The sequence below is a fragment of the Salvelinus fontinalis genome, chromosome 9, assembly GCF_029448725.1.
Source record: "Salvelinus fontinalis isolate EN_2023a chromosome 9, ASM2944872v1, whole genome shotgun sequence".
NCBI classification, from domain to species: domain Eukaryota; kingdom Metazoa; phylum Chordata; class Actinopteri; order Salmoniformes; family Salmonidae; genus Salvelinus; species Salvelinus fontinalis.
This window is the reverse complement of record NC_074673.1, coordinates 15,781,070-15,805,886: the sequence shown is the minus strand read 5'-3', so window position 1 is coordinate 15,805,886 and position 24,817 is coordinate 15,781,070. Positions and strand designations below refer to the sequence as shown.

General features: G+C 41.5%; 1 protein-coding gene across 4 annotated transcripts in view; it reads left to right on the top strand.

Moving 5' to 3' along the window:
* Positions 1-24,817, top strand: part of tead1a (TEA domain family member 1a) — a 119,673-nt gene that overhangs the window by 54,693 nt on the left and 40,163 nt on the right. The window contains exon 1 of one of the 4 annotated variants that reach the window (XM_055933538.1): positions 24,081-24,587. The exons of the other annotated variants lie outside the window; for them this stretch is intronic. Coding sequence (XP_055789513.1) covers positions 24,185-24,587 — 403 coding nt within the window. The 5' untranslated portion in view covers positions 24,081-24,184. Of the gene's footprint in view, positions 1-24,080; positions 24,588-24,817 lie in introns of those variants that run through there. 4 annotated transcript variants of the gene reach the window in all.

The following is a 24,817-nucleotide window of genomic DNA, read 5'->3' as shown; positions in this document are numbered from 1 at the left end:
GACCCATTTTATGATGCTATTTCATATATCTGTCGAACATGTTGTACTAGTCGTTTGCGCCCAGATTTTGGGTACTCTCTCGCTATACCTAAGCTGGATGTCGTAATGAAGTTATTTTTAGAATTCTAACACGGCGATTGCATTAAGAACTAGTGTATCTATCATTTCCTATACAACATGTATTTTTTAGTTATGTTTATGAATAGTTATTTGGTCAGAATATGTGTGTCAGAAAAAGTGTCAGAAAAATATCCGGACGTTGTGGGAAAAAGATGCTACGTTAGCACAATGTATAACCACTGATTTCAACTCGAATATGCACATTTTCGAACAAAACATAAGTGTATGTATAACCTGATGTTATAGGACTGTCATCTGATGAAGCTTATCAAGGTTAGTCAAAAATTAAATATCTTTTGCTGGTTTGTTACGATCGCTAACTTTTGCTACTGGGAAATGGCTTGTGTTTCTGGCTATTGTGGTAAGCTAATATAACGCTATATTGTGTTTTCGCTGTAAAACACTTAAGAAATCGGAAATATTGGCTGGATTCACAAGATGCTTGTCTTTCATTTGCTGTACACTATGTATTTTTCAGAAATGTTTTATGATGAGTATTTAGGTATTTGACGTTGGTGTCTGTAATTATTCTGGCTGCTTTCGGTGCAATTTCTGATTGTAGCTGCAATGTAAACTATGATTTATACCTGAAATATGCACATTTTTTGAACAAAACATAGATTTATTGAATAACATGTTATAAGACTGTCATCTAATGAAGTTGTTTGTTGGTTAATTTGGTTGGTTCTTGGTTAGTTAGGTTGGCTTTGTGCATGCTACCTGTGCTGTGAAAAATGTCTGTCCTTTTTTGTATTTGGTGGTGAGCTAACATAAATATACGTGCTGTTTTCGCTGTAAAACATTTAAAAAATTGGACATGTTGGCTGGATTCACAAGATGTGTACCTTTCATTTGCTGTATTGGACTTGTTAACCTCTAACGAGCATCTACCCCGGATCCGGGAGCACCCCCCCCCCCCCCCCCCCCCCCCCCCACACTGATTAGCATCGCTAGCATAGCGTCACAATTAAATAGTAGCATCTAAATATCATTAAATCACAAGTCCAAGACACCTAATGAAAGATACAGATCCTGTGAATAAAGCCACCATTTCAGATTTTTAAAACGTTTTACAGGGAAGACAAAATATGTAAATCTATTAGCTAACCACGTTAGCAAAAGACACCACTTTTCTAACTCCATCAGTTTCTTACTCCATCAGGTGCTATCACCAATTCGGCTAAACTAAGATATTGATAGCCACTAACCAAGAAAAAACCTCATCAGATGACAGTCTGATAACATATTTATGGTATAGGATAGGTTTTGTTAGAAAAATGTGCATATTTCAGGTAGATGTCATAGTTTACAATTGCACCCACCGTCACAAATGGACTAGAATAAATACATAGAGCAACGTGTTTACCTAATTACTAATCATCAAACATTTCGGAAAAATACACAGCATACACTAATCGAAAGACACAGATCCTGTGAATACAGACAATATTTCAGATTTTCTAAGTGTCTTACAGCGAAAACACAATAAATCGTTATATTAGCATACCACATATTCAAACGTTACCAGAGCATTGATTCTAGCCAAAGAGAGCGATAACGTAAACATCGCCAAAATATATGAATTTTTTCACTAACCTTCTCAGAATTCTTCCGATGACACTCCTGTAACATCATATTACACAATCCATATACAGTTTGTTCGAAAATGTGCATATTTAGCCACCAAAATCATGGTTAGACAATGACAAAAGTTGCCCAGCTGGTCAGACAATGTCGTGCGCCATATTAGACAGTGATCTAGTCGTATACATAAATACTCATAAACGTGACTAAAAAATATAGGGTGGACAGCGATTGATAGACAATTTAATTCTTAATACAATCGCTGATTTACATTTTTTTAATTATCCTTACTTTTCAATACAGTTTGCGCCAAGCGAAGCTACGTCAAACAAAATGGCGTCATAAGCGATTAACATTTCTCGACAGAAACACGATTTATCATAATAAATTGTTCCTACTTTGAGCTGTTCTTCCATCAGAATCTTGGGCAAAGAATCCTTTCTTGGGTCTAATCGTCTTTTGGTCGAAAGCTGTCCTCTTGCCATGTGGAAATGCCAACTGCGTTCGGCATGAACTGGAAACCTGCCCGGCTCTTCAAAAAGTCTCAGAAATAAATGTCCCAAAATGCGCACTAAACGGATATAAATTGCTATAAAACGGTTTAAATTAACTACCTTATGATGTTTTTAACTCCTATAACGAGTAAAAACATGACCTGAGAAATATTACTGGCTCCACTAATGCTTGGAAAAAGAACGGGTCGGTGTCCACCGTGCGTCCGGCGCAGCTGGAAAGGAGTTCCTACCTACACGTGTTTTTGTTTTATAGTGGCTGTGATTGGGCAATCGATACCATTCAAAGCGTCATCACGTAAAGGCATCCAGGGGAAGACGTAAGCAGTGTCCGTATCCTTATAGCATTCACAGTGGCCTTTAAACTGACTCCAGATCAGGGGCCAAAATGTGTGAAATCTGAATCCATGTCAGGGAAATTGCTGTAGAATGAGTTCTGTTCCACTCAGAGACAAAATTCCAACGGCTATAGAAACTAGAGACTGTTTTCTATCCAATAATAGTAATAATATGTATATTGTACGATAAAGTAGGAGAGTAGGAAGCCGTTTAATCTGTAATGCAAATATGCTAATGAGTAAACAGCACCCCCTGTAGTCGCAAGAAGTTAATGTGTGAAAGTTAAATATTTCTAAAAAATATATTTTGAATTTTGCGCCCTGCACTTGAAGTGGCTGTTGTCAGATTGTGGCTGGCCTCGGGCTTGCAGCCAGAAGAAGTTAATTTAATGGAGTGAGTCAGGTCTGCTCTATACCAAATTAGCCTGCCCCCCTGAGTCCCTTCCCTGTTTCACACCTGGTAGATATGTGGATGGGACTACCAGCTCTCGTTAACCTAGAGGGAAATCAGTGGGTCCGTCTCCTCTATACAAGGTTTCTTGTAGGATGACAATGTCTGTATTTCCTATTTCTTTGATGAAGTCCAGGTTACTGCTCTATAGGCCAAAGACAGATGACCTCAGGTCCTGGATATTCCAGGATGAGATAGTGAAGGCTTTGTGTTCCATAAAGTGTCCAATGTAGTTGGTCGTGTGGTTTGGCCTCAGGCCAGTAAGTGTGAGCAGAGCCTGCTGAGCATCTGGTACATGCCATTGGCTTGGGCTAGTGTTAGAGTGGGCGTTGGGCCTGTTTGCCCGCTCACGGCCTGGACGTATGTGTGACTTCTATGTTGAGACCCTCTTTGCGGGGGTGGGGTGCATGGGGTGGGCAGGAGGGGCATAGGTCTGATCTGAGGGGGCCTAAATGGGGTGTGGGCATGGTTGATTTGGGGGGGTGTTGATTGGTTGGGGTGGGGGTGTGTATGTGGCTGGTAGTGTTGTGGTGTGGATGTAGGTCCTCTCGGCATGGGTCCTCTAAGTGTAGGTCTTGGGGGGGGGTCCCGCAGGTCCCGCAGGTCTGGGCTGGGTGTCTATTGATCTGTTGCTCCTGTGTGAAGTGTTGGGGCTGCGTTTGAGAGCGATGTCCATTAGAGTCCGGGCGAAGGTGGGCACTGCTGCCTTGTATAGGTGGACCTGGTAAAAGAGGCTGTTCAAGTCCAGGGTGGAGTGGTGTGTCAGGAAAACATTTGGTTTTGAGGCACAGTCACGGGAAATTCTTGTGTTTACCCGCTGTATGGTAGCAGGGTGGAAGTCTTTTCGTGGTAGCAGGGTGGAGATAACCACTTGTGCATTGGGGAAAGTAGAAGAAGCTTTTTCAATCACTCCCTTCAGTGCTGTGGCCACCCTTTCCTGCTGTGTTCTCAGGTCATTTGTGCCTGTGTGTATTATTATGTGGCTAGGTGAACCTAGTTGGTCCTCAGACAGAAGGTCTAGGGCGCGCTGGGTGTTTGGCACCGGAGTTTAGACACACTGTGTTTGGGAAAAAGTTTATTTTCTTGAATAAATTTCCCATTTGAGTCCATAAGGAGTACAATCTGTGTATTGTGTATGTCCTCAGTGGGTGTGGGGGGGTTGTCAGGAGGGCTATCAGGGTGACTTGACAGGGGGAGTGCTCAGATGGGGTGAGATTCCCTGGGATTGGGGTTCTTCAATTGTCTGTTCTGCTTTGATGTCAACGCTATGATCAGGGTCTGGTGTGGACTGTTCTGCTGTGGTGTCAAAACTTTTGTCGGGAGCTGAGGTGGGCTGTTCTGCTGGCTTCTCTGCGTGGGTGGCCACCTCTCTAGTGGGTTGTTCTCTGTCACACGCCATCCCCCTCACCCTGTCCTCCACCAGTCTGATCCTCTCCTCTAGTGCTCTGTTCTTCTCCTACTCTTGCTTTTTATATTGTTGAAGTTGTCTCACCACAGTCCAGAGTGCAGATATGTCTCTCTCCACCTCAGGCACTCCGGGTCTGGTTAAGGGGGTGTTGTTGTGCTGGACTGTTGTCGGAAGATTAGGTTGCTGATGTTCCCATTTTTATAATAGTCAGCAAAAAGTGTCTCTTGATTTTCCTTAAGGAGCTTCATTTTGTGATCTTTTCTTGCCTTTACATACACAGAATACTGTATTTTAATTACATCTGAACAGCAGGATGCAGCTTCTAAGGCCTCTCCATTTGGTTGGAGTACACTGTGCGACTCTCCTGCCATTGTTGGGCTAAAGGGCTTTGACAGCTCTCACTTGACACTTCAGTGCTAATTGAACTTGTACCAAGCTTGGCAGCCTTAAAACCTCTTAGAAATAGGGGGCGCTGTTTTCACTTTGGGAAAAAATCGTGCCCAAATTAAACGGCCTCGTACTCTGTTCTAGATCATACGATATGCATATTATTATTACTATTGGATAGAAAACACTCTGAAGTTTCTAAAACTGTTTGAATTATATCTTAATTCTATCTCTATTTGTGGGTTTTGTGAAAGCTATGTTTGCGGTGAAAACATGGCGTTGTGTGTTTGGCTATTGTGGTGAGCTAACATAAATATATATTGTGTTTTCGCTGTAAAACATTTTTACGGAACTTATGTCATGCAATAAAATGCAAATTATTTTTTTTTTATCATAATTACTAAAAAAATCATACAATGTGATTTTCTGGAATTTTGTTTTAGATTCTGTCTCTCACAGTTGAAGTGTACCTATGATAAAAATTACAGACCTCTACATGCTTTGTAAGTAGGAAAACCTGCAAAATCGGCAGTGTATCAAATACTTGTTCTCCGCACTGTATGTGCAGATGAGGATGTGCAAGTAGAAATACTGGTGTGCAAATAAGCAGAAAAACTAATATGGGGATGAGGTAGGTAGTTGGTTGGATGGGCTATTTACAGATGGGCTGTGTACAGCTGCAGCGATCGGTAAGCTGCTCTGACAGCTGACACTTAAAGTTAGTGAGGGAGATATAAGTCTCCAATTTCAGTGATTTTTGCAATTTGTTCCATTGGCAGCAGAGAACAAGGCGGCCAAAGGAGGTGTTGGCTTTGGGGATGACCAGTGAAATATACCTACTGGAGCGCGTGCTACGGGTGGGTGCTGCTATGGTGACCAGTGAGTTGAGATAAAGCGGAGCTTTACCTAGCAAAGTCTTGTAGATGACCTGGAGTTCGTGGGTTTGTCGACGAATATGAAGCGAGGACCAGCCAACAAGAGCATATAGGTCGCAGTGGTGGGTGGTATATGGGGCTTTGGTGACAAAACGGATGGCACTGTGATAGACTGCATCCAATTTGCTGAGTAGAGTGTTGGAGGCTATTTTGTAAATTACATCGCCGAAGTCAAGAATCGGTAGGATATTCAGTTTTACGAGGGTAGGTTTGGCAGCATGAGCGAAGGAGGCTTTGTTGCGAAAAGGAAGCCGATTCTAGATTTAACTTTGGATTGGAGATGCTTAATGTGAGTCTGGAAGGAGAGTTTACAGTCTATCTAGACACCTACCTATAGTTGTCCACATATTCTAAGTCAGAACCGTCCAGAGTAGTGATGCTAGTCGGGCGGGCGGGTGCGGGCAGCGATCGGTTGTAGAGCATGCATTTTGTTTTACTAGTATTTAAGAGCTGTTGGAGGCCACGGAATGAGTATTGTATGGCGTTAAAGCTCGTTTGGAGGTTTGTTAACCTCTCTGATACAAGCTAGCGTCCCACCTCGACAACAGCCAGTGAAATTGCAGGGCGACAAATTTAAAACAACAGAAATCCCATAATTAAAATTCCTCAAACATACAAGTATTATCCACCATTTTAAAGATAAACGTCTTGTAAATCCAACCACAGTGTCCGATTTCAAAAAGGCTTTACTGCGAAAGCACACCATGCTATTATGTGAGGTCAGCACCTAGTCACAGAAAACCATACAGCCATTTTTCCAACCAAAGAGAGGAGTCACAAAAATCAGAAAAAGAGATCAAATTAATCACTAACCTTTGATGATCTTCATCAGATGGCACTCATAGGACTTCATGTTACACAATACATTAATGTTTTGTTCGATAAAGTTCATATTTATATCCAGAAATCTCAGTTTACATTGGCGCGTTTTGGTCAGAAATGCATTGTCTCAAACAAACATCTGGTGAAAGTGCAGAGAGCCACATCAAATTACAGAAATACTCATCATCAACATTGATAAAAGATACAAGTGTTAAACATACGAATAAAGATAAACTTCTCCTTAATGCAACCGCTGTGTCAGATTTCAAAAAGGCTTTACAGAGAAAGCACACTTTGCGATTATGTTAGTCTGCACCTAGCCACAGAAACCCATACAACCATTTTCCATCCAAGGAGAGTGTCACAAAAGTCAGAAATAGCATTAAAATTAATCACTTATCTTTGATGATCTTCATCAGGTGGCACTCCCAGGTCTACATGTTAGAAAATAAATGTTTGTTTTGTTCGATAATGTCCCTCTTTATGACCAAATACCTCCTTTTTGTTCGCACGTTTTGTCCAGTAATCTGAATGCTTAAGGCGCGTGCACTAACAAGTCCAGACAAAGTCCACAAAAAGTACAATAAACGTTAGTAGAAACATGCCAAACGATGTTTAAAATCAATCCTCCGGTTGTTCTTGTCATAAATAATCAATAATATTTCAACCGGACAAAAGCTTCGTCAATAGGAAAGGAGAAACAAGAAAGGCGCGTTCCCGACCAGGCGCATGGCTGATGAATGGAAATTTCCACTGGCCACTGATTGAAAGTGCTGTATATCCCTCATTTTTCAGAGGAAAAGCCTGAAACAATGCCGTAAGACTGGCCATGTGTAGAGGAAGCCACAGAGCTCGTGAACTGGGTCCTAAGTCTTTGTATGGTGGATAGGCTTTCAATGGAAAAACAGCCTTTCAAAATAATAGTACTTCCTAGTTGGATTTTCCTCGGGTTTTCGCCTGCCATATCAGTTCTGTTATACTCACAGACATTATTTTACCAGTTCTGGAAACTTTAGAGTGTTTTCTATCCAAATATACTAATTATATGCATATCCTATCTTATGGGCCTGAGTAGCAGGCAGTTTAATTTGGACACGCTTTTCATCCAAAATTCCGAATGCTGCCCACTACCCTAGTGAAGTTAACACAGTGTCCAAAGAAGGGCTAGATGTATACAGAATGTTGTCGTTTGCGTAGAGGTGGATCAAAGAATCACCCGCAGCAAGAGCAACATCATTGATATATACAGAGAAAAGAGTCGGCCCGAGAATTGAACCCTGTGGCACCCCCATAGAAACTGCCAGGGGTCCGGACAACAGGCCCTCCGATTTGACACAATGAACTCTATCTGAGAAGTAGTTAGTGAACCAGGCGAAGCAGCTATTAGAGAAACAAAGGCTGTTGAGTATGCCGATAAGAATACGGTGATAGACAGTCGAAAGCCTTGGCCAGGTCGATGAAGACGGCTGCACAGTACTGTCTTTTATCGATGGCGGTTATGATATCGTTTAGGACCTTGAGCGTGGCTGAGGTGCACACGTGACCAGCTCGGAAACGAGATTGCATAGCGGAGAAGGTACGGTGGGAATCGAAATGGTCAGTGATCTGTTTGTTCACTTAGCTTTTGAAGACTTTAGAAAGGCATGGCAAGATGGATATAGGTCTGTAACAGTTTGGTTCTAGACTGTCTCCCCTTAATGTAATGTATTTTTCTTCTTGGCTTTGGGAAATAAAATATAGACTAAACATTACTCACTTAGTTCCAGGTTGGATGGTGTTTTCAGGTTTCTGTTGTTTTCCAGAGCATTTGCTGTGTAGCATTGGAATAATAATCTTTAGTAGTTGTAAGCCTTCCAGGTGATTCCGTAATTCCGTCCAAAATCAGGTTGTAGGTCTTGATTTTGAGTGAAGGTTATGTTGTAGAGGGTAGCATCCTGTATGTGTTCCTGACAAAAAATCCAAGTTTATCTAACTCAAAATCTATCTTTTTTTAAGAACATGCTGAAAAATGCAGGAGCTCATCTGATCATGACCTCTCTCTCTCCGTACTCTCTCTCCGTACTCTCTCTCCATACTTTCTCTCTCTCTGTACTCTCTCTCCGTACTCTCTCTCTGTACTCTCTCTCTGTACTCTCTCTCTGTCTCTCCGTACTCTCTCTCTCCGTACTCTCTCTCTCCGTTCTCTCTCTCTCTCTCCCTCTCGCTCTCTCTCTCTCTTTTTCAAGGTAAAATGGAGTGAATGAGGCTCTTGGCACATCATTGTTTGTTACCAATGACTCCATGGCCTTCAGAGGTAGAACGTGTTCCAAACAGAGCCTCTCTCCTCACAGGCATGTGTATGTCTAGAGTGTTTAGTTCAGAAAAGAGCACTAGGTGTTCATCTGTAGGTCATTGTGTTAAACTCTCTTCTTATTCCAGGGACAATTTGTACCTTTGAAAGACTTGCTAGATACTTGGTGTGAAGGCCCACACAGAGACAGAAAGACAGGTAATGAGTTAATGGTAACAGAAAGTATCATTGAGATAGGAGGAGAATATGCGAGAGGTCACAACTCTCTTTCATTCTCTCCATCACTGTACATTTGTTTAGACTGACTAATGTATGATATACAGTACATTTTTGGGGGTTGAAGTTAACCTTGAAAGGTTAACACATTCATCAGGCATCGTAAGGCCTGCAGGGAGGTCACTTAAGGATGTTTCTATTTTTACATGTGTGATTTCCAGCATGCTGGTGTAATATTTTCATCCAAGCCTCTGTCAGAACACCGAGAAGACCCAACACACAGGAAGCATGGCTAATTACTCCCATTAAAACCAACCAAAGGCTGTACCAACCTGCACCATTCACTCACACTGACTCTCGCTCCTTACCTGTTGGCTGATGGGCCATGAGTTGAAGTAGTAGATCACAGTTTGGGAGAGAGGGAATGTGTTTTTTTCTTAGAGCGCCTGTCTGCTGTATATATACTTTGCATTCGCACACACACAGGCTTTTTAATTTTGAAAATTGCGATGAATGCCAAACCAGGACGTGGTCTGTGGCCTCCCCAGGGTATACTCCAAATTCATCATAGACTGGGCTGAAGTTTGGAGTCATTCTAAAACCACTGAAGTACTTTATTTTGAGTGGAGGCTACCGGCATCTGCTGTAAAGCAGCCTTCTTAGATGTTCACGCATTAATCTGATTTTGAAACCGTGTGGTCTGGAAGAACCGCTGAAATGGAAATTGTTCTATTAACAAGCATCCTCAAAATCCCTGCAAGCATACAACAGCATGCCTTAAGGGCTTGTTTTGTATTTCACCTTTATTTAACCAGGTAGGCAAGTTGAGAACACGTTCTCATTTACAATTGCGACCTGGCCAAGATAAAGCAAAGCAGTTCGACACATACAAAAACACGTAGTTACACATGGAGTAAAACAAACATACAGTCAACAATACAGTGAAAAATAAGTCTATATACAATATGAGCAAGTGAGGTGAGATAAGGGAGGAGAAGGGAAACAAAATATATATTTAAATAAATGAAAATATAAAAAAGGCCATGATGGCGAAGTAAATACAATATAGCAAGTAAAAACACTGTAATGGTTGGTTTGCAGTGGAAGAATGTGCTAAGTAGAGATAGAAATAATGGGGTGCAAAGGAGCAAAATAAATAAATAAATACAGTAGGGGAAGAGGTAGTTGTTTGGGCTAAATTATAGATGGGCTATGTACAGGTGCAGTAATCTATGAGCTGCTCTGACAGCTGGTGCTTAAAGCTAGTGAGGGAGATAAGTGTTTCCAGTTTCAGAGATTTTTGTAGTTCGTTCCAGTCATTGGCAGCAGAGAACTGGAAGGCGGCCAAAGGAAGAATTGGTTTTGGGGGTGACCAGAGAGATATACCTGCTGGAGCGCGTGCTACAGGTAGGTGCTGCTGTGGTGACCAGCGAGCTAAGATAAGGGGGGACTTTACCTAGCAGGGTCTTGTAGATGACCTGGAGCCAGTGGGTTTGGCGACGAGTATGAAGCGAGGGCCAGCCAACGAGAGTGTACAGGTCGCAGTGGTGGGTAGTATATGGGGCTTTGGTGACAAAACGGATGGCACTGTGATAGACTGCATCCAATTTATTGAGTAGGGTTTTGGAGGCTATTTTGTAAATGACAACACTGAAGTCGAGGATTGGTAGGATGGTCAGTTTTACAAGGGTATGTTTGGCAGCATGAGTGAAGGATGCTTTGTTGCGGAATAGGAAGCCAATTCTAGATTTAACTTTGGATTGGAGATGTTTGGAAGTCTGGAAGGAGAGTTTACAGTCTAACCAGACACCTAGGTATTTGTAGTTGTCCACATATTCTAAGTTAGAGCCGTCCAGAGTAGTGATGTTGGACAGGCGGGCAGGTGCAGGCAGCGATCGGTTGAAGAGCATGCATTTAGTTTTACTTGTATTTAAGAGCAATTGGAGGCCACGGAAGGAGAGTTGTATGGCATTGAAGCTCGCCTGGAGGGTTGGTAACACAGTGTCAAAAGAAGGGCCAGAAGTATACAGAATAGTGTCGTCTGTGTAGAGGTGGATCAGAGACTCACCAGCAGCAAGAGCGACATCATTGATGTATACAGAGAAGAGAGTCGGTCCAAGAATTGAACCCTGTGGCACCCCCATAGAGACTGCCAGAGGCCCGGACAACAGACCCTCCGATTTGACACACTGAACTCGATCAGAGAAGTAGCTGGTGAACCAGGCGAGGCAATCATTAGAGAAACCAAGGCTGTCGAGTCTGCCGATGAGGATGTGGTGATTGACAGAGTCAAAAGCCTTGGCCAGTTCAATGAATACGGCTGCACAGTATTGTTTCTTATCGATGGCGGTTAAGATATCGTTTATGACCTTGAGCGTGGCTGAGGTGCACCCATGACCAGCTCTGAAACCAGATTGCATAGCGGAGAAGGTATGGTGGGATTCGAAATGGTCGGTAATCTGTTTGTTGACTTGGCTTTCGAAGACCTTAGAAAGGCAGGGTAGGATAGATATAGGTCTGTAGCTGTTTGGGTCAAGAGTGTCCCCCCCTTTGAAGAGGGGGATGACCGCAGCCGCTTTCCAATCTTTGGGAATCTCAGACGACACGAAAGAGAGGTTGAAAAGGCTAGTAATAGGGGTGGCAACAATTTCAGCAGATAGTTTTAGAAAGAAAGGGTCCAGATTATCTAACCCGGCTGATTTGTAAGGGTCCAGATTTTGCAGCTCTTTCAGAACATCAGCTGACTGTATTTGGGAGAAAGAGAAATGGGAGGGCAGTGCTGTTGACCGGGGTTGGGGTAGCCAGGTGGAAAGCATGGCCAGCCGTAGAAAAATGCTTATTGAATTTCTCAATTATAGTGGATTTGTCGGTGGTGACAGTGTTTCCTATCTTCAGTGCAGTTGGAAGCTGGGAGGAGGTGTTCTTATTCTCCATGGACTTTACAGTGTCCCAGAACTTTTTTGAGTTTGTGTTGCAGGAAGCAAATTTCTGCTTGAAAAAGCTAGCCTTGGCTTTTCTAACTGCCTGTGTATATTGGTTTCTAGCTTCCCTGAAAAGTTGCATATCACGGGGGCTGTTCGATGCTAATGCAGAACGCCATAGGATGTTTTTGTGTTGGTTAAGGGCAGTCAGGTCTGGAGAGAACCAAGGGCTATATCTGTTCCTGGTTCTAAATTTCTTGAATGGGACATGCTTTTTTGGTGAGGAAGGCATTTAAAAAAAATAACCAGGCATCCTCTACTGACGGGATGAGATCAATATCCTTCCAGGATACCCCGGCCAGGTCGATTAGAAAGGCCTGCTCGCTGAAGTGTTTCAGGGAGCGTTTGACAGTGATGAGTGGAGGTCGTTTGACCGCTGACCCATTACGGATGCAGGCAATGAGGCAGTGATCGCTGAGATCTTGGTTGAAAACAGCAGAGGTGTATTTGGAGTGCAAGTTGGTTAGGATGATATCTATGAGGGTACCCATGTTTGCGGATTTGGGGTGGTACCTGGTAGGTTCATTGATAATTTGTGTGAGATTGAGGGCATCAAGCTTAGATTGTAGGATGGCTGGGGTGTTAAGCATGTTCCAATTTAGGTCGCCTAGCAGCAAAAGCTCTGAAGATAGATGGGGGGCAATCAGTTCACATATGGTGTCCAGAGCACAGCTGGGGGCAGAGGGTGGTCTATAGCAGGCGGCAACGGTGAGAGACTTGATTTTAGAGAAGTGGATTTTTAAAAGTAGAAGTTCAAATTGTTTGGGAACAGACCTGGATAGTAAAACAGAACTCTGCAGGCAATCTTTGCCGTAGATTGCAACACCGCCCCCTTTGGCCGTTCTATCTTGTCTGAAAATCTTGTAGTTAGGCATGAAAATATCAGAATTTTTGGTGGTCTTCCTAAACCAGGATTCAGACACGGCTAAAACATCCGGGTTGGCAGAGTGTGCTAAAGCAGTGAACAAAACAAACTTAGGGAGGAGGCTTCTAATGTTAACATGCATGAAACCAAGGTTATTACGGTTACAGAAGTCATCAAAAGAGAGCGCCTGGGGAATAGGAGTGGAGCTAGGTACTGCAGGGCCTGGATTCACCTCTACATCACCAGAGGAACAGAGGAGGAGTAGGATAAGGGTACGGCTAAAAGCTATGAGAATTGGTCGTCTAGAACGTCTAGAACAGAGAGTAAAAGGAAGTTTCTGGGGGCGATAAAATAGCTTCAAGGAATAATGTACAGTATGGTAGGATGTCAATACAGTGGAGGTAAACCTAGGTATTGAGTGATGATGAGAGAGATATTGTCTCTAGAAACATCATTGAAACCAGGTGATGTCATCGCATATGTGGGTGGTGGAACTGAAAGGTTGGATATGGTATAGTGAGCAGGGCTAGAGGCTCTACAGTGAAATAAGCCAATAAACACTAACCAGAACAGCAATGGACAAGGCATATTGACATTAAGGAGAGGCATGCTTAATCAAGTGATCATAAGGGTACAGTGAGTAAAGGTTGGTTAGGGTCACGGCGATCCAGACAGATGGCCGGGTAGCTGGCTATCGGTAGCAAGATAGCATAGGATGGAGGTCTATTTTTAGTCACCTCGTGCGTTTCCGTCGGTAGATTAGTGGGGTTCCGTGTGGTAGAGGGGATCAATCCAATTGGCAAAATAGATATAGTTATAGTGACCAAGGAAAAATTGTCCGATAAACTTATTCAGATAGCAGCCGATAAGACAGCTAACGATTAGCGGGCCCCAGATGACCGTTCAGGTAACGTCGCGACGGAGGTGCCAGTTGGATAACTCCCTCGGGCAGATAACGTTGGTAGTCAGTCGTGAAGGCCCGGTGGGGCTCCGCATTTGTAGTAAAACGGGTCCGGATAGGTGATTGTAGCCCAGGAATGGCTGATGGAACTCTTCAGCTGGCTAGCTCCGGAATAATTTAAGTTTGCTCCGGGATCGACGTAAGCCAATAGACACACGGTTTGCAGCTAGCTAGCTGAGAAATCAAGGTGTAAATGTCCAGAGCTTGCGGTTGAAATCCGGGGATATTGAGAAAAATAGGTCCGGTATGTTCTGGTCTGAGTCGCGTTGTACAAAAGTGCCAATAGATTATCGAGCTAAAGGAATAGCGGATGACCACAAAACGTGGTTAGCTGAAATACTAACGTTAGCCAGTAAACCGGCTAACTTCTGGGTAGCTTCAGGTTAGCTTCTGGCTAGCTTCTGGTTAACTTCTGGGTAGCTTCTGGCTAGCTTCTGGCAAGCTTCTGGCTAGTATCTGTCTAGCGTCTGGTTAGCTTCTGGCTAGCTTCTATTGTGGATTTTCAGATTTGAGGTAAATAATACTTTTTTTTTGTAATTGGTGAGGCGGGTTGCTGGAAAGCTTTTTGTAGTTGAGTACTTGGATAATAAAATATATAAAAGATATGCGAAGAAAGGTGTAAATATATATATATATATACACAGGACACAACAATACGAGGACAAAATGACGTCTGACTGCTATGCCATCTTGGATGACAATCTTGTAAGCAAGTAGTTCACGGTACCTGTTGTATTTGCCGCATGTGACAAATAAAATGTGATTTGATTAATTTGTTCTCATGTGCGTATTTGGCTGACCAGTGGCTCCTTTTGTATAAGGAAGTGCATTGTGATTGGTGGAGAGGGGAGGCGTCCATAGGGAGGGCTGGAGGGCTATGTTGATAATGAGAGAAGCCATCGTCATGGTGTCAGACAATCTGACTTTGGCCTTGAAGTCTTTCTCTGGCCCATTCTCTAAATGGGAGTGGGGGGGGGGGCTGGGGGATCATAATGTACCGTGTTAAGCGATCTACAATGGGCAGCTGGTCGGGATAGAGTCAGTGTGTGTGTGTGTGTGTGTGTGTGTGTGTGTGTGTGTGTGTGTGTGTGTGTGTGTGTGTGTGTGTGTGTGTGTGTGTGTGTGTGTGTGTGTATTTGTCGGGGAGTTACGGCTGCACCCATTGACTGCTCTGAGGGAAACACCTACATTGGAGCTATAGATGGTATCAGACGAAGCTCCCTATCCAAGCTAAGGGATTGGTCAGAGCAGCACCATCTGGTTTAGGTACACAGGGCCAAGGCTAGAGCTTTTTGTTCACACCTCTAGGTCTATTTCCTTTCAGGGTTAACAGGTCCAGAAGTAATATACTTTTTGTTTTTTATCTTACCTTATCTTTTATGCCTCTCTAGATGCAATACATTAACCTAATATGTCTTAACAACCTTTTTTTCTCCTTAATTTTTTTTTTTTATCCTTTATTTTACTAGGCAAGTCAGTTAACCTGTTTGGCGTGCAAGCCCGACGTCGGTACATTTATGACAACAGCCAGCTCAAAGTGCAGGGCACGAAATTCAAAATATATATTTTTTTAATATTTAACTTTCACACATTAACAAGTCCAATACAGCATATGAAAGGTACACATCTTTTGAATCCAGCCAACATGTCCGATTTTTAAAATGTTTTACAGGGAAGACAAAATATGTAAATCTATTAGCTAACCACGTTAGCAAAAGACACCACTTTTTTTACTATAACAGTTTATTACTCCATCAGTAGCTATCACAAATTCGACCAAATAAAGATATAAATAGCCACTAACCAAGAAACAACTTCATCAGATGACAGTCTGATAACATATTTATTGTATAGCATATGTTTTGTTCGAAAAATTTGCATATTTCAGGTATAAATCATAGTTTACATTTCAGCTACAATCAGAAATTGCACCGAAAGCAGCCATAATATTTACAGACACCAACGTCAAATACCTAATTACTCATCATAAAACATTTCTGAAAAATACATAGTGTACAGCAATTGAAAGACAGGCATCTTGTGATTCCAGACAATATTTCCGATTTATTAAATGTTTTACAGCGAAACAAAATGTAGCGTTATATTAGCGTAGCCACAATAGCCAGAAACACTTGGGCGCCGACGACCAGTTCACATGCACGACAGATATTAGAAATAGCATCATAAAATGTTTCTTACTTTTGGTGATCTTCCGTCAGAATGTTGGACAAGGTGTCCTTTGTCCAGAACAGTCGTTGTTTGGATCTGGAACGGCAAATTTCCCTCTTCATTTAGCATGGGCACTTGCCAAGTGGCACGGATCTCTCCAACGTCAACAGAGTCAGAGAACGGAACACGGCAAAACTCCCGAAAAAAGTTAAATCATCTGATTAAACTATGTTGAAAAAACATACTTTACGATGATATGGTCACATGTATCAAATAAAATCCGAACCGGAGATAGTAGTCGTCCATAACGGCAGCTAAACAGAAGGCAATCCCACTGTCCAACTGGCGCTGCCAAGAGTACCGGAAATGAGGGACACGTCATACAAAGAGCTTGTATTCCAATTCAGAACAAAATGAACACAAAATTTCTTCTCTCACAGCCTCTTGACAACCAGGGGAAGGTCTATGAAGTGTACGTAGACTCTTACGTTTTATGCCCATGTATAGGCAGGAAGTTGAACAGAGCATCGATTTCAGACATTCCACTTCCTGGTCAGGAAATGTGCTGCAGAATGAGTTCTGTTTCACTCAGAGAAATAATTCAAACGGTTTTAGAAACTAGAGAGTGTTTTCTATCCAATAGTAATAATAATATGCATATTGTACGAGCAAGAATTGAGTACGAGGCCGTTTGAAATGGGCATCTTTTATCTGGCTACTCAATACTGCCCCTTGCAGCCATAAGAAGTTAAGAACAAATTCTGATTTTCAATGACAGCCTAGGGACAGTGGGTTAAGTGCATGTTGTGATTTTTTTTTTTAACCATTCCTGAACATGTGACCAGAAACAAGCTACATAGGGGCAATACCAGAATAAGTGATCTATTGATTCTGTCTCTTTGCAACAAAATCTACAGAGCTGAGATTGTTATATGCCCCATATACAGTTGTCGTGTCTTTGGCTATGCCGGATTAAGTGATATGACATGCTATTCTATAAAATAGTTTCTCCGTAATTAATATTACCTGATTGAGGTAATCATGTAAATGTGATTAACTAGAAAGTCGGGGCACCACAAAATAATATTTATAGAGCTGTTATCTTCAGAATAAACTCTTAAAGACCTAGTAATATTTTACCACAATAGCAGTCAATATTAATCGTCACCTTAATTCAGTCTCATCTGAAAGTTGTAAATTCTTGGCTATCTTCTCAAACCCTGGCTAACAAGTTGAATCAGCAATACAAAATTGGGTTTAATTATTTATTTACTAAATACCTAACTAATCACACAGAATTACATATACACAGAATGAATCATACCTTGATTACAAATTACGTCATAAAGGAAAATGTCCCTAGCGGACGGAACAGATATGACAGCTGGTTACACAAAGAAAAGGGAGATTGGATTCTAAATTACCGCCCATTTGGAAAAGGAAAATGCAAAAAAGATCTACTCTGAGCTGCGCTTCGGTAGGTTGGTGGTAGATGGAAAGCCGTGTTGCCCAACCGAGTCCTTTGTCCTTTGAAGAAGGTCTCTGCTAAATTGAATACGTTGTAGTAACGTTGTTGTGTGGTAGACGGGATATTCTGTCTGTTCTTTCCTAGCCCACGTTTGCAGCTGCTGTTGCTAACTCAACGGCTAGGAGGTATCACTTCTGTAGTGAATAAGAGTTCAAAGTTCATACCATTCGCAACCAAAGCTCACGCTGAGGTTGGCTTAGTTCTGTAGTTGACATGTTAGTCCTTTTAACGTATGGACCGTCGTCCTCACATCCTCGGAACAGAGATGTTATATTTTCGTCAAGGCTTTATATAGTGGAGCGAGAGAAGGGTGTGTTTGAAAAGTTTTATAACCCCTGTCTCTTCACAGGGGCGGACCACTGATTGAGCAGAGCCCTAACCTTATGAAAACCCAAATCTCTCATTTGGAAGCTAAAATTACATTTAATCTCTTCACCAATAATTTTATATTCAAACATTTAAATTGAACAACAATTCCATGTGAATCTGATAACTACAATGTGCAGACTTTCCACTGTAGAGTTTATGTCCTCCAATTATTGATGAGAATGTCTCAGATGACAACCGAACTGACATCATATTCATTAAGTACCACCGCATATGTTCAATTGGTTGGATTACCAGAATATAGTTTATTTCCCCCCACCTTCTGATGTTCCCAGAATCTCTATGTTAACCAAAGGATTTTCAAATGTCACATCAGTAGGGTAGAGAGGGGAAAAAGGGGGGAAGAGGTATTTATGACTGTCATAAACCTACCCCCAGGCCAACGTCATGACACAGTTGACGTCGGAAGTTTACATACACTTTAGGTTGGAGTTCTTAAAACTCGTTTTTCAATCACTCCACAAATGTCTTGTTAATAAACTATAGTTTTGGCAAGTCGGTTAGGACATCTACTTTGTGCATGACACAAATAACTTTTACAACAATTGTGAACAGACAGATTATTTCACTTATAATTCACTGTATCACAATTCCAGTGGGTCAGAAGTTTACATACACTAAGTTGACTGTGCCTTTAAACAGCTTGGAAATTTCAGAAGATGATGTCATGACTTTAGAAGCTCCTGATAGGCTAATTGACATCATTTGAGTCAATTGGAGGTGTACCTGTTGATGTATTTCAATGCCTACCTCCAAACTCAGTGCCACTTTGCTTGACATCATGGGAAAATCAAAAGAAATCAGCCAAGACCTCAGAAAAGAAATTGGAGACCTCCACAAGTCTGGTTCATCCTTGGGAACAATTTCCAAACACCTGAAGGTACCACGTTCATCTGTACAAACAATAGTACGCAAGTATAAACACCATGGGACCATGCAGCCATCAAGACACGTTCTGTCTCCTAGAGATGAACGTACTTTGGTGTGAAACTGCAGATCAATCCCAGAACAACGGCAAAGGACCTTGTGAAGATGCTGGAGGAAACAGGTACAAAAGTATCTATATCCACAGTAAAAATTTGTCCTATATCGACATAACCTGAAAGGCCACTCAGTAAGGAAGAAGCCACTACTCCAAAACCGCCATAAAAAAGCCAGACTACAGTTTGCAACTGCACATGGGGACAAATATCGTACTTTTTGGAGAAATGTCCTCTGGTCTGATGAAACAGAAATAGAACTGTTTGGCCGTAATGGCCATTGTCATTTTTGGGGGGAAAAGGGTGAGGCTTGCAAGCCGAAGAACATCATCCCAACTGTGAAGCACGGGGTGGCAGCATCATGTTGTGGGGGTGCCTTGCTGCAGGAGGGACTGGTGCACTTCACAAAATAGATGGCATCATGAGGCAGGAAAATTATGTGGATATATTGAAGCAACATCTCAAGACATCAGTCAAGAAGTTAAAGCTTGGTCGCAAATGGGTCATCCAAATGGACATTGACCCCAAGCATACTTCCAAAGTTGTGGCAAAATGGCGTAACCTTTCACGAGCCTCGGGTCCGGGAGCACCCCCCCCCCCCCCCCCCCCCCCACACTGATTAGCATCGCTAGCATAGCGTCACAATTAAATAGTAGCATCTAAATATCAATAAATCACAAGTCCAAGACACCTAATGAAAGATACAGATCTTGTGAATAAAGCCACCATTTCAGATTTTTAAAATGTTTTACAGGGAAGACACAATATGTAAATCTATTAGCTAAACACGTTAGCCAAAGGCACCCTTTTTCTTTGTCCACCATTTTTTCTCAACACCAGTAGCTATCACCAATTTGGCTAAACTAAGATATTGATAGCCACTAACCAAGAAAAAACCTCATCAGATGACAGTCTGATAACATATTTATGGTATAGGATAGGTTTTGTTAGAAAAATTTGCATATTTCAGGTATAAATCATAGTTTGCCATTGCAGCCACCATCACAAATCTCACCAAAGTGACTAGAATTACTACAGAGAGCAACTTGTATTACCAATTTACTCATCATAAAACATTTCTTAAAAATACACAGCACATAGCAATGGAAAGACACAGATCTTGTGAATTCAGACAACATTTCAGATTTTCTAAGTGTTTTACGGCGAAAACACAATAAATCGTTATATTAGCATGCCACATATGCAAACGTTACCCGAGCACTGATTCAAGCCAAAGAGAGCGATATCGTTATCATCGCCAAAATATATTAATTTTTTCACTAACCTTCTGACACTCCTGTAACATCATATTACAACATACATATAGAGTTTGTTCGAAAATGTGCATATTTAGCCACCAAAATCATGGTTAGACAATGACAAAAGTAGCCCAGCTGGTCAGAAAATGTCGTGCACCATATTAGACAGTGATCTAGTCTTATACATAAATACTCATAAACTTGACTAAAAAATATAGGGTGGACAGCGATTGATAGACAATTTAATTCTTAATACAATCGCGGAATTACATTTTTTAAATTATCCTTACTTTTCAATACAGGTTGCGCCAAGCAAAGCTATACCTAACAAAATGGCGGAACGTGCGTATAACATTTTTCTACAGAACAACGATTTATCATCTTAAATATTTCTTACTATGAGGCGATCTTCCATCAGAATCTTGGGCAATGAATCCTTTCTTGGGTCTAATCTTCTTTTGGTCGAAAGATGTCCTCTTGTCTGTCGAAATGCCCACTAACGTTCGACCGGGACCCCAAAACGTGCCCGGCTCTTCAAAAAGCATCACATAGAAATGCCTCAAAATCGCACTAAACGGATATAAATTGCTATAAAACGGATCAAATTAACTACCTTATGATGCTGTTAACACCTATAACGAGTAAAAATATGACCGGAGAAATATTACTGGCTAAACTAAAGCTTGGAAGGAGGCGCGTCGGATGTCCTTAGCGCGCCACGCGCAGGCAGCCAAAGGAAGTTACTTCCGGTATTTAGTGTTTTATTCAGCCCCTGATTGCGCAATCGACTCCATTCAAAGCGTCATCACGCACTGACACCCAGGGGAAGAAGTAAGCAGTGTCTGTTTCTCTATAGCATTTACAGTGACCTTTAAACTGACTCCAGATCAGTGGCCAAAATGTTTGAAATCTGACTCCCTATCATGAAAAGTGCTGTAGATTGAGTTCTGTTTCACTCAGAGACAAAATTCCAACGGCTATAGAAACTAGAGAGTGTTTTCTATCCAATAATTATAATAATATGCATATTGTACAAGCAAGAATTGAGTAGGAAGCCGTTTAATGTGTAGAGCAAATTATGCTAATGCGAAACAGCACCCCCTATAGTTGCAAGAAGTTAAGGACAACAAAGTCAAGGTATTGGAGTGGCCATCACAAAGTCCTGACCTCAATCCAATAGAAAATTTGTGGGCTGAACTGAAAAAGCGTGTGCGAGCAAAGAGGTCTACAAACCTGACTCGGTTACACCAGCTCTGTCAGGAGGAATGGGCTAAAATTCACCCAACTTACTGTGGGAAGCTTGTGGAAGGCTACCTGAAACGTTTGACCCAAGTTAAACAATTCAAAGGCAATGCTACCAAATACTAATTGAGTGTATGTAAATGTCTGACCCACTGGGAATGTGATGAAAGAAACAAAAGCTGAAATATATCATTCTCTCTACTATTATTCTGACATTTCACATTCTTCAAATAAAGCAGTGATCCTAACTGACCCAAGACAGGGAATGTTTACTGGGATTAAATGTCACTACTGTCCCCATCGACGGGACAGTAGTGGAGAGGGTAGTACGTTTTAAGTTCCTCGGTGTACACATCACGGACAAACTGAATTGGTCCACCCACACAGACAGCGTTGTGAAGAAGGCGCAGGAGGCTGAAGAAATTCGGCTTGTCACCAAAAGCACTCACAAACTTCTACAGATGCACAATCGAGAGCATCCTGTCAGGTTGTATCACCGCCTGGTACGGCAACTGCTCCGCCCACAACCGTAAGGCTCTCCAGAGGGTAGTGAGGTCTGCACAACGCATCACCGGGGGCAAACTACCTGCCCTCCAGGACACCTACACCACCCGATGTCACAGGAAGGCCATAAAGATCATCAAGGACAACAACCACCCGAGCCACTGCCTGTTCACCCCGCTATCATCCAGAAGGCGAGGTCAGTACAGGTGCATCAAAGCAAGGGACCGAGAGACTGAAAAACAGCTTCTATCTCAAGGCCATCAGACTGTTAAACAGCCACCACTAACATTTAGTGGCCGCAGCCAACATACTGACTCAACTCCAGCCACTTTAATAATGGGAATTGATGGAAATGTATGTAAAAATGTATCACTAGCCACTTTAAACAATGCCACTTAATATAATGTTTACATACCCTACATTACTCATCTCATATGTATATGTATATACTGTACTCTATATCATCTACTGCATCTTGCCATCTTTATGTAATACATGTATCACTAGCCACTTTAAACTATGCCACTTTATGTTTATATACCCTACATTACTCATCTCATATGAATATTGTAATGCCCGGGGTGTAGTGGAGGAAGGAGACAGAGAGTTCAGAGTAGCGTACTAATTTAATCACACAGAGGTGAACACGACACCACTCCAAGTAAATGCTCCAACACATTAATGAGAACAAAATAATCCAAAAGACAACGTACACTAACCGTGACACACAAGCATGTACAACCTGTACACAAAACAATCCCGCACACCCAGCAGGCCGGGCTGCTGGGTAATAAAGCCCCACTAATCACCCTAATTTATAAGGTAGTAGTTGTGGAATTGTTAGGTTAGATTACTCGTTGGTTATTACTACATTGTCTTAACTAGAAGCACAAGCATTTCGCTACACTCGCATTAACATCTGCTAACCATGTGTATGTGACAAATAAAATTTGATTTGATTTGAATTGTGAAAAACTGAGTTTAAATGTATTTGGCTATGGTGTATGTAAACTTCCGACTTCAACTGTATATAGAATTCTGTTGGTGGCAAGAATTTTATATAATAATTTAAATTGAAAAACTCTTAAGTGTTGAGTCAAGTGTAATTTTTTGTACCAGTTGTGCCATGGAATTGGTACATTGAAAATCTCGCAGCTGTCAACATTTTTGTCCTCTGATAAAACTGGTATATTTTTCTATTTCTGCCAGTTCCTTTCAAAAAAATTGTATCTTTAATATATGGCAGGCAAACAAGTTCCCTACCTTCTCCCTTTTCCACTTGCCTTCGCCAGTTGTAAATTTGGATTGAGCAGATATTCCCATATATTTTCGATAACTGCAAATGTGACATAACTCCTCCATTTCTATTCATAATATCATGAATAAATATAACACCATTTTTAAACATTTATTAATCAATATATTTGAGTTTAACCATAACATTTGTTGTAATATTTGTTCTATCTTTTCTGGAGGATTAAACTGAATTTGTAACCTGCTTTGTATGGCTTGTTTAAGAAAGGACAATACTTTAAACAAAATTTCCTTTTCAATTAGTCAGAAATGAGAAATTGTAATCTGTATGAAGTTAAAAAAGCCATTTTTGAACAAAGGGTGAGCTTTTCTTAATAATCTACTGGAGAACCATTTTGGGTTTAAGTATAATTTATGTATGAGTGAAACTTTTCGTGAGAGGTTTAAAGCTTTAATATTTAATAATCTTAGCCCCCCAAACTCATATTCATTATATAAATAGGCACGTTTAATTTTGTCTGGCTTACTATTACAAATAAAATGAAATATATTTTACTCATATGATTTTAAAAACGAATCATCTGGAGTATGCAATGCTATTAGTAAGTAAGTAAACTCTGATAGGACCAAAGAGTTAATCAATGTAAATTTTCAAAAAATATACAAGTATTTACCTCTCCATGGTTGCAAAATCTAATCTATTTTTGCTAACTTTCTATTGAAATTGTAAGTTAATTTATATTTTTTGAGATGTGAATACCAAGTATGTCTACTTCACCATCCACCCATTTTATTGGTAACCTACAAGGTAGTGTAAACACTGTATTTTTTAAATATACAATGCGTAATATGGTCTTAACATACTTACCATTTGTTGGTCACCTGTTTCATAGGTTTCTGAAGCTTTAAGGTCTCTTATCACATGGGTGGTTGTATTATTCCCATACCAGACCACACCCCAAGGTAGCCCTCTGTGTTTGTGTGTGAAAATATGGAGACCAGACCAGACAGCGCCCAGGGGATGGAGCTGGACTGGAGTAAAGATACAGCAACTTTAGCCATGGTAGTGTTTAAGTGCGTAGTAGTTATAGAGCTTCTCTCCCGTCTCCCCCATCTCTCCCTAGCCAGCCAGGGACCTCCCACTGAAAGGCTGGCTTTAGGCTTTTGTGATGCTAATGTGAGCCTGAGACCCTTGAGTCATCAATCATGGCCGGCGGGACAGCTAGGCTATTATCCAGAGGATTTGGGTCTCTCCTGCACTCACTCCGCACAGCCGGGAGACAGGGGCCTGCCTGGGGCCCAGTGCATTCTGGGAAGGGGGAGTAAAGAGAGGAAAGGATTAGGGCGCCGGTCACTATGTAAATATGGGCTAATCAGAGAGCTATGGAAGGAGGGTAAGTGGCTGTGACAAGTTAGAGCACTGGACCAAGAGACAACAAGGCATTTTGTTGTACATGGACATATTTTTGTGATTTGTAATGTTGGGAGTCAATACTTTTGATACGTTTGAAGTTGCTAGCCTCCCTACCTTGATAGCAACATGCAGCAAACGGGTGGAACAGTACAATACCAAGGGCAGCTACTTTAATTGGTTCAAGATTTAATTGTATAAGTGATACATTAT